The sequence below is a fragment of the Canis aureus genome, chromosome 33, assembly GCF_053574225.1.
Source record: "Canis aureus isolate CA01 chromosome 33, VMU_Caureus_v.1.0, whole genome shotgun sequence".
Classification (NCBI taxonomy): domain Eukaryota; kingdom Metazoa; phylum Chordata; class Mammalia; order Carnivora; family Canidae; genus Canis; species Canis aureus.
The window spans coordinates 966,181-982,249 of record NC_135643.1 but is presented as its reverse complement, the minus strand read 5'-3'; the positions used below and the strand labels follow the sequence as shown (position 1 = coordinate 982,249).

Here is a 16,069-nt window from a genome sequence, read left to right as displayed (position 1 = left end):
AACCTATAAGGAACTGGAACTGGATCTTGCCAATAAGTGAACTGGGAAGCAGATCTTTCCCAGTCAAGTCTTATGATGACTGCAGCCTTGTGAGACAGTAAGAGCCAAAAGACTTAGATATACTACACCCAAATTCCTGACCCAAGGTAACTGTGAAATAATAAACGTTGTTTTAAGCCACTAAATTCTGGAGTAATTTGTTATGCAGTGATGGATAACTAATATAGATGTGAGGGTCAGTTTTATTTATGTGTCAGATGTCTAGGATACAGTCTTCTATTATCCAGTAAAACACTAATCTAATTGTTGCCTTGAAAGTATTTTGTAGATGTGATTAAAGTCTATGATAAGTTAACTTTAAGTAAAAAAGACAGCCATGATAATCTGGTGGGCCTGATTAAATCAGCTGAAAGACCTTAAGAGACTGAGGCTTCCCAGAAGAAATTCTGCCTATAGACAGCAGCTTTAGCTCATGTCCAAGAGTCCTTGCCTGCCCTTCCTGAAAGCCTGACCTACAGATTTCAGACTTGCCTTGCTAGCCTGAGTCACATAAGCCAATTCCTTGTAGTTACTGGCTTCATATATGTTTCTTATATATTTCCTACTGATTCTGTTTCTCTGGTTGAATCCTGACTGATACAATAGGGATGAACAAGTCTGGTGGATGAAAGTCTAGAGGAAGTTAGTGGTAAAGAGTACTCTCTTTTGCTATAAATACAGATAAACAGTCTGAACAGCCTTCCAATTGCTCTAGGTGTTAACTCATACTGTGAATTTCTCATGGTGATGAATATGTCACTTCCTATCTGTTCTAACTATGTGAGATCTTATTGACGTCCCAGTTCCAGACAATCTCAGACAACAGCACAGAAATTTCACTCCTCCCAAGGAAGCCTAAAAAAGAGCGTCCTTTAGAACCAGTAAGATACTTATGTTTAATGAGCCCTCAAGGGCTAGGTGTAGATTTATAAAAACTAAATCTTTGATAGCTCTGTAGGTTTATCTTCCTTTATCCTTTTGATGCCTTAATAGAGAACTGGGCTCAACATGTCTGACTAAGATTAACAAAGTAATACCAGCCACTGGAGTCCAGGTGCTCCTCCTTTCTAACAGGGTCACTTTTCTAGCCAAAGAGTCTTGATATTCCCTTCCCCCATGACTCTAATATGTAGAACATATTACATATATACAGCCTTGCCCCTCTCTATAGGAACACTGGCTAAAATGCCAGATGATCTATGCCCACCCTGTTCAAAATAGAGTTCAGAGTATGATGTATACTCTACTATTTCTCCAAATGTTCTTCCAATAAAACCTTAATCTGCACTCTAAGAGACAGGGCATCCCAAAGCTATGGTTTTCCACCAGGTATTACAATTCATCTATAGTCTTCCCAATCCAGGTAGTTTTCCAAATGGGGTCATTTTTTAAAAATAACATACATAGCCTGACTACACCACTGACATTCCACATTTAACCAAGTTTTCTAGAAAAACTGTATAGAAGAACATTAACTGGTAGTAATTTTCCTATGAGGAAGGAGAAAGGGTGTTGTTGTCATGGACTCACAGTTCACTGACATAATCTTGGATTAATACCAAAATCAGTATTTTTCACCACCAGGAAACTGTATTATCTAATGGGACATTGATGTTTTCTCCAATTCCTAAACAACTGATCTATTTTTTTTTTTAGATAAAAATTTATTGTGGGCCTTAAAAAAATTAGTTATCTTGAGCAAGTTTAAAACAACACAGGCCTGTGTTAGTGCTAAATTTAGTATAATTTTTTTATCCCATTTAGACATGACTATTTTTTCATCCAGAGTTATATTCAGTCACAATGTAACAAGGTTCTGATTATATCCTCCTAGCTTGAGTTTTTAAAACCCCTGCCTATTATCCTTCATAGTGTTGAAAACACTAGCTTTGTTTTTGCCCCTGAGATCCCAAGAGTTGTCTCTAGATGGCAACAGAGAACATTGGTTAGATTCCAGTTTGGCACTAAATCAACACAATTGCAGTGGACTTTGTCAGAGCTACCCAAAAGAACAGTGCATGTGAGCCTCCACAAAGGTCTCCCCTTGTGGTTTGAACATTAACTTGCTGTATAGCCTTTGCCTGCCCTTGTGGGCAGGCCCCACAGTGGTGTGCATCTTCCTCTCCTGCCTTCCTCACATGAATTCATACTGCACTTCCTCATGCTGATCTGTGCCCTGGCTCATTCTGAATCAACCCAATGGCTCCACCCCATTTGTTCATAATTCCACTCACAACAACTCTGTGGGTTTCAGTATCACCTTTTGTCCATCACCCAGTGACTGATTTCAAGCCAATAGCGACTGCAGCCAGGGTTTTTGCATAACCAATGCCTCCACAAATGGCATTTAGCTGAATGCACTGGGAGCACCAAAGTGGGATCATTTTGTCAGCCCATCTTCAACTTGGTTTCTGACTGTGATGTCCTAGTTTAGTTGAACAGGTTCTGTGGTGGGTGGTGGGGTCCTGATTTGTAGTGTTCACTGATTTCCATGGTTAAGCTCTCAACCATGGCCAATTTCAAGCTACTGCAATATATGAGAAACTGGGAAGAGATGCATGTCCATAATCAGCTCCCACAGCTGTATAAGCCAACTCTAACCGGCTTGGATTTTGGTCAGGTCCACTATATGGTTGGTGAGGAGAATGGGCACTTTTCCTCTCAATACAAATTTATTCACTCCAGTCCTCATCTGCCCTCTCAAGGTGAACAGTTTCATTTACTTGCAACTCAGGTCCAGAACTGCGGTAAGGCAAATGAGGTGCCTACGAGGGCAAAATTTATAAAGGCACTCACTCTTAAAATCATGCAATTTTGCAGATGGTACAAGTGTAGGACTCTGAGAGTAAGGACCTTCCCTAAATTTTGTGCCTGAAGCGCTGCTGCCACAACACTTCTGCCACTAAATCATAAGTGGATCAGCCCCCCACCCAGGCATGGTGTCTCGCCAGCATTTCTCTATCTGTTCTTTTTAATCTCATAGTGCCTTGGTTATAATGAGTCAAGGTCTAAAAGTCTATCCCACTTCTGAGGTCATATTGCAATACCCACTCTGCTTCAACAGCAGCTCTGGTTTTGGGTTCAGTTAGACAGTCACATTCATAAGACCCAAAAAGGTTCTTCTCTCACCAGTTTACTCAGTTTTGCAGAGGAATGCAAGGCAAGGAACACAGCACACTATTTAGCAGAAGGGCAGCATCAGATATATCCCTTCAACACAAGTCCTCATAGCAATCCAGGGCTGTTCGTTAGCTCCCAAAATGATAGCTCAGGTACAAGGAAACTACCTTCAGTAGATTTATAGAGAGACAGTGCTAGAAGATCAACAAGAGGCCATTTTCATAGGAAGAAGGGGAAAGGGTTTTGGTATTCTTTCACTCATATACACCAAGCCACAATATCATATCATTTCAGAATGTTGGGGATAAAGAAAAATTCTAAAACCACCCAGAGGAAAATGTAAGGTCTAATTCAAAGTTTTAGTAATCAGAATGGCTTCACATTTTTCTTCAACAGCAGCATCAGAAATCAGAAGACGATGGAGGAATATCTCCAAAATTCCAAGGAAAATTATTTCTAAAACAAAAATACGAATCTATGTAAACTATTATTCAAGCCTACAAGTAGATCTTTCAGACATGCAAAGTCTTAAAAATTTCCCTCGATGTCTCTTTTCTCCAAAAAACTTTTAGAGAACCCATTATCCCTGCCAAACAAAGGAATAATTCAAGAAAGAGAAGAAAATTCAAGATATAGTGGATTCTTCACAGGGAAGAAACAAAAGAAAATTTCTACAGTTGTGAGGAGAGATTTTAGGATATTCAGCTGGCCTATAAAGTATATCATAGAGCAGTATGATGGGGGAATTCAGAAGGAGTCTATTCTGTTAACAAAAAAAAAAAAAAAAGAAAAAAGAAGAAGAAGAAGAAAAAGAGAGTATCTTATATGTCTAAATGTACTAAGAGGAGATTTATATTTCTCAGGATTTGGGGATGAATTATTGACGGGATATAAAAAAAACCTAAGGAAACAGAAAACTCATATAACTAATAATCCTGGCGTAAAAGAGATATTTAAAAAGGTACCAGTCTTGGGGTACCTGGGTGGCTCAGTCAGTTAAGCGTCTGCCTTTGGCTCAAGGTCATGATCCTAGGGTCCTGGGATGGAGCCCCACATCAGGCTCCCTCCTCAGTGGGAAGTCTGCTGCTCCCTCTCCCTCTGCCCCTTACCCCTGCTCATGCTCTCTCTAATAAATAAATAAAATCTTAAAAAATAAATAAATAAAAAGGTACCAGTCGTTATTACACTGGGAGATTGAGAAGGTGGAGATGCACAAATACTAAGGAAGAACATAGGGTGGTGGTTATCAGGTAGATTTGGTTTACTGACATGACAGCTATTTCTAACTCCCTTCTCCTTGTCTACACTAGAGAGGTTGGACAAGCTAATTACCCCCTTTTCAAGCTTTCTTCTTCAAGCTATAGATTATCAAGTTCTGATCAATGATATGTAATCAGAAATCTACTAGGAGTTTCTGGGAAAGCTTTTACTTTCCTGATCAAATAGATATAGTTGCCATGCTACTTCCCTTTTTCTTGAACATGGATTGATACCTGCAGCTCCAATAGTCACACTGCAAACATGAATCAATAAACCCAACATGCTAAGACTGGTGGAACAGAGAGACAAAAGAGTCTGAGTTACTGATGATATAACTGATGACATCTAAAAATTTCAAATCAAGAAATAACATGCTAAAGCATGTTACTAAAAACTAGCTGAAAAACTAAAAATGAATGCCACTGAGGAGTGAAAATTGAGGATAGAGAGCAGTTGGGCAGGGAGTTGCTATTTTTCATTGTAAGCCTTATAAGTAAAGTTATGGGCCAGGTACTTCTTTGTTGTGGGGGCTGTTTCTGTGCCTTTTGTTTAGCAGTGTCCTTGGCCTCTACCCATTAGAGACTAGTCATGGCAACTAAGTACAACTGTGACAGTTATAAATTCTAGTTACTGCCAAATGACCTTGCAGGGCAAAATTGCCCAGTTGAGAACACTGCCTTATAGTATTTTCTTTCTTTAATGTTCCAAAATGCTATAAATGTATTATTCTGACAAAATTAAATTACAGGAAAAAAAACCCTAAATGATATGAAGGGAGCTAACATCATCAATGTTTTTTCTTTCAAACATCTGTCAGTTTCTTTCCTGACCTTTCCCTGGGCCTAAGGATTCCACTCCTTCCCTTCAGATAAGCAGAGACAGAACAGAGATACTTACCACCTAGAAATGCACACTCATAATGGCTGCAGGTCTTGTTTGTGCTTTGAAGGATAAAGTTATTGCTGGCCCCATCCTGTGACACATTAAAAATCTCATTCAGAGGTATTAAAATAATTCTTTCACTTTCTTTATCAAAAAAATTTTCAATGGCAACACCAAAGCACGTGTGGATGGTTAACAAAATGTGTTGGTCATCAGCAGCGTGAGGTTTGACTGAATATGCCAAGGTGAAATGGCCAAATCTGGCTTGATTTAGCCCTCCAAATGCAAATGAGGTATCCTGGCTTATACTATACACCGCATTTTTATAACTGTCCTCACAAGGTCGTCTCAGCAACTGAAGGGCTTTTGTCAGATAAAAATGAAAAGCTTTGAACTGGAAGTCATAGATATAATCTTTTCGAGATAGGCCTGCCGTCTTCACAGCTTCACTGAACATATGGTAAAAAGGAGTCTGTCTTTGAGCTTCAGAAACATATGCCATCAGTGCTATTCCATGGTTATCTTTAAAACTCATAGGGAGAAAGATGTGAGTCTTCTGGGCTTTCCATTTGGCTTCTGCATTTTCCCACACGTTCTTCAAGAGTTGATGGCTTGCCTTCTCCTCCTTCAGCAGTTGGGGAACATATTTGACTTCCATCCTGTCAGTGCATTTCAGGTATTCATCATCAAATGCATTATCTGCCATGTTTAACATTTCAGCCTTCATCTTGAAAAGAAAAGGAAAAGGAAATTATTAATACTCTTGAAATAAGATATTTGGTATATATCATTTTCTCTCCCTTACTGTCCCCACCCTTTCATGCCCTGCCTAGAAACTCTTCCTTGCTTAGAACCAACTTTGGACATGATTTTTATGTAGGAAGTATATTCCACTGTTACTGATAACTTTTCTCAGCTGTGACCTTTTTGTATGGAATAGCAAATGTTAGCAGTGAGAAGTATGGGAATGATTATGACTGTAACTCATTCATGTGAACTTTATGGTGTAGAGGAAAGGAGCATGAAATTGAAGAAATGGGTGGCAGTCCTGGAACTCTGAACAATATTCTTATCTAATTTTTTCAACCCCTTAAGACTGCTCAATGAATCTGAAATATCCTGTGAAATATTGTACATGATAAATACGTAATGGTAAGTATTATTTCTTTTTCTTTGAGGATCCCCCCACCCTTGTCCATGTGGTTTGGGTACTGATTCTGCACCATCCACTGCAATGAAAAGCAATGACACAGGGCTTTTTTGAGTGGAGAGAGAGCAAGTGCAAGAGAGCATGTGAGCAGGGATGGAGGTGGGGAAAGCGGGGTATAGGGAGAGGGAGAAAAAGAATCTTAGGCAGGCTCCACACTTGGGAGAGGAGAGAGCCCCATGCAGGGCTCAATCTAACAACTCTGAGATCATGACCTGAGCTGAAATCAAGAATCAGATGCTGACTGAGCCACCCAGGTGCCCCAGTGATGCAGGTTTAAAAACAAGAGCTCTCCCAGGGGAGAGAAATAAGGCTTTCTTCCTCTACAACCATAAGCTCTGACAGTAATATTGGCTTGGGGCAGCCAACAGTTGTCCTTTTAGTTCCATGGAGAATCCTATCTGTAAACAAAGCCAACAAAGGAAGGTTTGCAGAGCTGAAAGGGAGAGAGACAAGAGACAAGGCGCTGATGACATTAGTTAAGGCCATGGGTCTAGCTGTACCTGAAGACTATATTCTACCTCAGTCATAAGAATCAATAAATTCCCTATTTGCTTGAACTAGTTTGAGTTTTGTTTCTGTTACATACAACGAGAAAGGCCTAATGTATCTTTAAATTATATATATATATATATATATTATACATATACATATGGTTGTGTAATATATAATCAGCATTAGCTTGGAGCCAGACAGATCTGGGTTCGAATTCCATAACTAGATACTAATTAGATATGAGAAAGTTACTTTACATTTCTGAGCTTCAATTTTTTTCATCTAAAAATAAGGATACAGGAAATAATATCTTAATTGCAGGACTATTGTAAAGAACTAATGATAAAATGAATATATGCAAAGCCCTTACCCACACTGCCTACCACCTATTAAGCCTTCAACATGCTGTGGTTATCTTCATTATTCCACGATAGGAATGCATGTATTATACTGTAAGCTCCTCAAGAGCAAGATCTGTGTCACATTTACCTTTTGAATTCCAAACAAAATATTCAAGTGAAATAAATTAATGAAGGATAGTCAGAAGAAAGGCAGGCAGGGACAAGCCTCTCCCTCCACCCCAAAGAAAACTACCCTTAAAAGGATTTTACAGCACCCTGGAAGGAGCTGGCCACCCTTCCACACATAATAGATGACAAAAACCTGATTGGATGACAGGCACTGGGAGGATCAATCACATTAAAACAGCGGCTAACAAGCTCATATAAGCTTCCAGACTTAGAAACTCTGGTGACAACCCTCTTGGGTCTCTCCTCCTTTTTCAGGAGCTTTGTACTATCACTCAATAAACTTTGCTTTGCTGTCCACCACTCTTAGTCTGGTCTGCCTCATTCTTTCAAGTGGGCTGACCAAGAACTGTAGGCACTAAAGGAATAGAAATCCTATAAAATAAGAACCCTCTACTCTGGCCTATGGATGAAAACACAGTATGAGCAAATCTGCCCTGGGACACCATTTAAGGGTTTCTACAAATAAAAGGACAATGCCTTCACTGCTTTCTCTTTCCACTATTTTATACTTGTAATTGTACATTGGCTGCCTAAACTGCTACCTAAGCAGGAGACCTCAGCTGGAAACTATAAATTATTAGCCAGAAGCTGGTAGAGTTCCAGCCTCTGTGTGAATGATTGTTTTTTCCCCTGCATGAATGATTCTTAAAAAGTGTGTGTGTGTGAGTGACATTGTGTGTGGCAGGGAGAGAGAAGCAGGGAGAGAAAGAAAATCAACTTAAAAAAGCAAAGTAAGTATCCCAGGATAACTATCTGCTTCCTTTCTTCTCCCCCTCAAAACCTTCTTGAAAGAAACATCCACCTTCCTATCTCCATTTCATTTCTACTCCTATTCAATCCTCTCCAATCAGCTTCCGACATACATTCCTCCACTCAAACAGCTCTCGCTAAGGGGAACATCTCTTAGGTTCCTTTGAAGATGCAACATACTCTCCTGGCCATTAAGTGGTGGAGTTTCTCAAGGCTTCTTATTTTTTAACTTTCAACTCTGCCCTTAGGCAATTATATACATGTCCATAGGATCAATTATCTAAATACCTCTGACCTGTCCTTGTAAGTGCCAGACCTGTATCATCAACTGTCTACTTACTAAGTTCATTTGAATTGCACAAAGACTTTTCAACTGTTAATAGTCTTAGACCAAACTTATCAACTGTTAATAGTCTAAGACCAAACTTATTGTCCTACTGCCTACAACAGCTATCAACAACCTGGTCCTTACACACCATCATCTATTCATTTTTTAGTTTTCCTAGGTATCTTCTTCTCAGTCACCCTCTTGTGGCCATTGCATCACTGAGAACTAACAAAGTTCTCCAGGGTGTCTTCTGTATGCTAAGTGCTAAGTGTTTCTATATATTAATGAATTCATTTAATCCTCATGGCAACTCTGTGTGGTAAGTAATATTAGTCCCTTTTTTTAAGGATGAGCAAACTAAGACAGACTAAGTAACTTGTCTGAAATCAAGATTTGAAGACAGGCAATCTGGCCCCAGAGTCTATCTTCTTAAACAAAATGTCCAATGATAAAGTTCATTGAGATTTATGTAGCACTTCCAAAAGACTAATTTTCTCCTCCTAACAACTATTACGAAAGCTTGGACAGACAGTTCGTAACATCATTCTACAAATGAAGAAACTGTGCCAGCATGAGAAACTATCTTTACTACCAGTCACAGAATATTCTGCTGGGGAAGTCACTGAGACCCCTGAACTCCTGGGTCTGTAGGTCAGTTTCCTGAAATGGGAATCTGAGCTTCAGGAGATTAAATCATTGTCATTTCCTAGCCAAGAAATGCACTTTCCTCTGCAGCACAGAATGTACCATGGTGTATCTTGGCCAATGATACCTGATTCATCTTCCAGACTTCAAGGTATTATATGACGTAACACTCTGAAACCACCTCCCACATTCCTCACATCATATCTGAGTCACATCGTATCACAGTCACACCATATCCTATCTAGCATATTCCTATCTTTTCCCTATGCCTCTAACCAGTCTCCACCAGTCTAATTTTAGGCATTCAGTCTTTCTGGCCCAAAGCCACAGCTGATTGTGTGTTCTGTACAGTGAGTGCCTTGAGCAGTGAAAAAGTTCACAAATGCCGCCACCATTCAGGGAAAACTGAATGGATATTTAGGGACTGTCCAAAAGGCTAGGGGAAAACACTGCTTATATTTTCATCCTCTGTTTTATCCACTGAAACAAAAGCCAATACTAAAGAAATTTAATTATTAAAAATTTATTACAAAAATATAACCAAAAAATGTGAAATTATCTGAATGTTCATGAAAATAAACTGGTTAAACAAATAATGGAACATTCAAAGAACACACATGAAAATTATGTTACAAAAGACTTTGATATGCATAATGTAAAAATGCATATCAAAACCACAATGAGATATCACTTCACACCCATTACAATGGCTATAATCATAAGGGGAAAAATGGAAGGTAATTGTTGGCAAGGATGTAGAGAAACTAAACCCTCGTACATTGCTGGTGCGAATATAAAATGGCGCAGCCCCTGGGAATACAGTTTGGAAGTTCCTCCAATATTAAAACATAAAGTTACCACATAACAGAAATTAGGTATATACCCAAGAGAACTGAAAACATGTTCACATAATAATCTGTACATGAAAGTTCAGAGCAGGATTATTCATTCCTTTAAAAAAAAAAGTGAGAATCCAAATGTCCATCAATCTATAAATGGATAGGGGTGCCTGGGTGGCTCAGTCGGTTTAGTATCTGCCTCAGTCTGCTCTGGTCATGATCTAGGGGTCCTGGGATTGAACCCTGCATCAAGCTCCCTGCTCAGCAGGAAGTCTGCTTCCTTTCTCCCTCTGCCTGCCTCCTGCTCATGCTCTTTCTCTCTCTCTCAAATAAAATCTTTGAAGAAAATTAATAAATGGATAAATAAAATGTGGCATAACCATATAATGGAATATTATTCAGCTCTAATAAGTAATGAAGTACTAGTATATGCTACAACATGGTTGAACCTTGTAAACAATACACTAAGTGAAAGAAGCCACACAAAGGGTCAGATACGGTATGGTTCCATTCAAGTGAAATATCTAGAATACACAAATCCATTGAAACAGGAAGTAGATTAATGGTTGGTAGGGGAGGGACGCCTGGGTGGCTCAGTGGTTGAGTATCTGCCTTTGGCTCAGGGCATGATCCTGGGGTTCTGGGATCGAGTCCCACATAGGGCTTCCTACTTCTCCCTCTGCCCGTGTCTCTGCCTCTCTGTGTTTCTCATGAATAAATAAATAAAATCTCTTTAAAAAAATGGTTGCATGGGATGCAGGGAAGAGGGAATTGGGACTGACTGCTGATAGCTACAGGGCTTCTTTTGGGGGTGATGGGAATGTTCTGTAACGAATAGTGGTGATGGTTGTACAACACAGTCAATTTATGAAAACCACTGAATTATATAAAATGGTGATTTTTTCTTTATGACATGTGAACTATACCTCATTTTTAAAAATCATACTGCAGGGATGCCTGGGTGGCTCAGTGGTTGAGTGTCTGCCTTTGGCTGAGGTCACGATCCCAGGCTCTTGGGATCGAGTCTTGTTATCAGGCTTCCCATGGGGAGCCTGCTTCTCCCTCTGCTTGTGTCTCTGCCTCTCTCTGTGTCTCTTGTGAATAAATAAAATCTTTTTAAAAAATCATACTATAGTACAGGCAACAGAATATGCAATGATTCCACAGACAAGGGGTCAGAATATTAAATTCAAAAATACAATTTTAAGAACTTAACATATTTCAAAGAAGGCACTTCAAATCAGTGGACAAATATTCAGTAGTGAAGTGACACTTAACATTGTGGGGAAAGAAATCAAATGAGACACCTGGCTCATATTTTACATAAAAATATGTCACAAAGTTTAAAGATTCAATCATAAAAAATAAAATCATAAAAGTTTTATCAGAAAAAAAAAACACTGGATATGAGAAGATGGTCATTATATAGTTCAATAAAATACACATACCGAACACTGCAGTGTTGTATTATTTGGATAAAATACGTATTTTAAGAATACTTAAAGATATAGACATTTATGGTACAGAAGTAACTTAAAAAGCAAAGTAAAAAAAAATACTTTGGACAGTGTGAACCCATTTTTCTAAATTGCACACACACACACACACACAGACACAGAAAAAAGCCAAGGAAACTATACACTAACATTAAGTCTTTCCCTCTGAGTGGAGGGACTGTGGATGATTTTTACTTTCCTCTGTTTGCTTAATTTTAATCTTTTCAACTTTCTACAGTTAGCCTGTCTCTAAAGTGTAAAATGAAAAGATAAAAACTACTTCTATAAAACTAATTTACCTAGTCTATTTTATCTGCTCTCATTTCCAACATCAACCCACACAGATGCCTCAGGCAACATTATATCAAGAGTTCCCATTCCAATGACTACATACTTCCCATTCCCAACATTACCTGGAAAATGTCCATTAGAATCATAGCTGCCAGCAGCATGGTGACCATAACAAAATGTCCTGTCTTCATTTTTCTCTTCTAAATTAAAATGAGGAAATTCCAATTTAGCAGTCTTAAAAAAGTAGTTTAGGGAAGTAGAGCAGGATGACACACTATATGTATTTTCATTCAGAATGAGAGTGGGTATCATGATGGTCAGGAAGTGATTATCAATAAATTTCCAATGGCTGGAAGGGCCATTAGATTTTATCTGGTAATCTAACATCCTCATACTACAGATAGGGAAACAAAAGCTCAGAGAACTTCAGCAAATTGCTCAAGATTCAATCTGTCCAATTCCATTCTCCTCCAGCCATGTTGTCCCTCCCACCACAGAGAGTCACTGGGAATCACATTTTCCTTCTATCTCTAAATTTCTCCTCAGCATACACATAAAATAACACAAATTAAAAACCAACCATTTCAGACTGGTGGTCTCCTAGCTCCCAGTTTCCAAAAATTCTTCAGTAATTATTGTCCATGCACATAATTCATTCTTTTATCTTTTTTTTACAAACTAAGTCACACCCATCTGGATAGGATGGAGGGAATGATGAGACCAGCAGTGGTTCTAACCAGAGGGTTAACCAAAGGTGCTCCATCCCCCAAATATTCACATTCAAGAGAAGCCCAAGTATAAAACAAGTGTCTTGCATACATTTCTGATGGCAGGAATGAAAATAAGAAAAAATTGGGTAGGCAGTAATTCTAATAAGATTATACGACTCTATTGGACAAAGGTCCAATACTTGTCCCAATATTTAGGAGACTGAAAGGAGGTTAAGAGGCCCTCAAGAGCTGAAGCTGTCCCACAGCCATTAACAGATTCAATTAAAGGTTGGTTCCTTCCACATACCTACAACAAAGTTGACATTACTGGAACTGAAATCTACTTTATCTTACCAATCATCATATTCTGGCATCTGCAAATAAGAATGAACAGCACAGTGCAAAGGAAGAGTTCCCTTTCGGGCCCCACATTCCCATCTTTACTCAGCAGTTTCTTTCACTAGAGATACTAAAATATACAACTACAATGCTACTTTTGTGTTAAACTTTACTTTCTAAAAAAGATTTGAAATGTAATACTTGACAGAGAACTGTCACGAGGCAGTAATTGCCAAGCAAGCTCTGAATCAGGGTTTTCTGTAAATTCTTTACTTCCGTAGTCTGAGTGTAAATAAGTTAAAATGTTTACCTGGCTTTTCTGCCTGTGGAGGAGGTTTAAGTGATGCTAGGTCTCAAACTGTCCCCCCACTCTCTCAGTTGTGGTAAGCGTGTCTTCAGGATGAGAGGTTGTTGACAGTGAGAGCTGAGAAGGGAATGCTTTTCTTTTTATAAACACCCCCAGCAGTAGCTTGGCAGTGGCACATTACCCCATTTGTGTTCTGCTATTTATATCTGGCCCCCACACCATGCTTTGGAATCACTGCTGTTAACACATGAAATCTCCAAGAGGCTTGTAAAGCCACAGCAATTCCCTCTAACACACAGCGTGTTCAATTCTGAGCCCTGTCATAGGCTTCTTAGAGAGTGATCACCTCCCATTCCTAACCCTTTGACTCTGAGATGTCAAAGTAAAGCAAAGACTTTACCCTAACTAGATGGTTCACATAGCTAAGGTGACTTGCTGTGTTAATCTCTGGCAATGATGATGACTATCACCATTCACTCAACCAGCATACTATTTTTCAGGTACTGTGCCAGCTGCTGGGATGCAAAAGCAAGTAAAACAGCAATAAAAAGCACTCACGATCTGATAAAACGTATCACTATGCATACTTAACCAAAATAGATGTTAAAAATCTGAGTTTTAGAAAAAGTCCAGTGAGGACACTAAGAAGGGAAGGATTTCATAATACCTGCAACTACAGCTCTCATTTGAGTAAGGTACACAGAGTAAATACATAGATTGCAACATTGAAGAATACTTAAGAGTTCACTATGGATAAAAAACTGTGAAACTTTTTTTCCCCCAGAGTATTTATCCATTTAATGTGTTCCTCTAACTACTGCAAGGTAAGATGGGAATTTTAAAGGTGGGGCTGGGGGCTTAGGCACAATGGTACATACACAGTCATATCACTAGGACACTGTAAAGGGACAGGCCTGAAATCACAACCCCCACCACCGTGTATTACAGTCTACAGGACAGGGTGTGCTAGGAGAAGTAAGGCTCACTGTGACCATTGAGAAGCCTTTGTGAGATTACTTGAGATGTTCCCCATCAGGTAAGCACACCCCTGATCCTGTACTCTGTTGATCCAGAGTAGGTGGGAAATGGTCAGGTGGGGGCTTTTATCTTCCATAGCTGTGAGCAGCATCTGAATCTCCTTGTCAAAAACAGATTTGTCCAGCCCAAACTGCTGCACGGCACAGTCCAGGTGGTTCAGGGCTTCGCACAACACCACCGCCCCACTATAGATAAAAAACTGTGAAATGTCGTAGGAAATTTATGCTCAAAGTACATTAATATTTATGTATCAAAGTACATTAATATTTCGATGATACACAATGTATATTAGCCCCCAAATGGAAACCATCCAAATGCCTAAGGACAGAATGGATACATTGTTATATTCATACAATGGAATTGTGTGTAGCACTAATAAACTCTAACCATATATAAGAAATGTGGATAAATCTTAAAATATTTTTGAGCAAAAGAAGAGGACATGTATATACTGCATGATTTAATTCATATATCATGAACAAAATCAAACAAAACACATATATAGCATTAGAGTCAGAATACTGGTTACTCTGAGTAGGATATAATAACTGGAAGGGGGACAAGGAGAGTATCTGGGATGCTATTCAGGTTCTGGTTTGGTTCTGAGTGTTGATTATACTGATATATTCAGTTTATGAAAATTCACCAAACTATATGCTTCTGTGTATTTTCCTCTGTATATGTAGATATATACATACATTTTTACTCAACTAAGTATTTTAAATATTAAAGTACACCCAGTTTTACAAATCCATCTCTAATCTTCAGCCTTCAAAACCTCTTCCTTCCTTCCAACCTCGCTGGCTAAGCAGTTTAAGATACAACTTAACATACTAAATAGACTCCCAGCAATAGCATCATTAAAAAGAAAAAGTTTGGTCAGAAAGAAAAAAGAGGGCTTGCCCATATTTTCAGGTATTATGTTCACACTGACCTTCTTTTAAGTCTCAGGCGTGTGAGCCTATAGTGAATTGGGCAGCGGGATTTTCCTGTCTTTGGCACTAAAACCTACCAGATTTGTCTATGTTTCACACAAGATGAAATCTACCAAAAAGCATGTAACAAACACCGCATGAAGTTCAAGGTAAGTCTGAGCTTATTTATTTTCAATATACTTTTGCTCCATTTGTTTTACTTCAGTTTTTAATTTTTAAAAATTGAGGCATAATTAACATACAACATATCAGATTCTGGTGTACAATATAATGTTTTGATATTTATATCTTACAAAATGATCACCATAATAAATCTAGTTAACATTTGTCACCATACAAGTTTTTGTGTGCGATAACTTTTAAGACTCACTCTCTTAACTTTCAAATATGCAATGTGGTTTTATTACCTACAATCACTATGTTGTACCTGATATCCCAATGATATTTATTTTATAACTGAAAATTTCTATCTTTTGACTCCCTTTACCCATTTTACTCACCCCTCTGAACCTCCAACTACAGCAACCACTGATCTGTTCTCTGTATCCATGAGTTGCATTTCAAAAAAAAATTTTTAAAGATTCCACATATAATTGAGATCATAAGATGTTTTTGTTTTTGACGTATTTCATTTACCATACTGCCCTCAAGGTCTATCCATGTGCTCACAAATGGCATGGTTTCATCCTTTTTTGGCTGATAATATTCCATTTTATTTATATATATGTATACGTGTGTGTATACACACACATACACACACACACATTTTCTTTATGATGGACACTTAAGTTGTTTTCATATCTTGGCTACCATAAATAATGCTGTAATGTCATTTAAGTGTTTTCTTCATATAAATAC

At 38.5% G+C, this 16,069-nt stretch overlaps 1 protein-coding gene across 16 annotated transcripts in view; it reads right to left on the bottom strand.

Moving 5' to 3' along the window:
* Window positions 1-16,069, bottom strand: part of ART3 (ADP-ribosyltransferase 3 (inactive)) — a 207,122-nt gene that overhangs the window by 14,221 nt on the left and 176,832 nt on the right. For 14 of the 16 annotated variants that reach the window (XM_077882539.1, XM_077882541.1, XM_077882535.1 and 11 more), the window contains 2 exons: window positions 12,005-12,082; window positions 5,317-6,028 (listed from right to left, as the gene is read on the bottom strand). In XM_077882539.1, coding sequence (XP_077738665.1) covers window positions 5,317-6,028; window positions 12,005-12,082 — 790 coding nt within the window. Of the gene's footprint in view, window positions 1-5,316; window positions 6,029-12,004; window positions 12,083-12,899; window positions 12,924-13,241; window positions 13,400-16,069 lie in introns of those variants that run through there. The other 2 variants (XM_077882540.1, XM_077882545.1) reach the window with 2 other exon arrangements.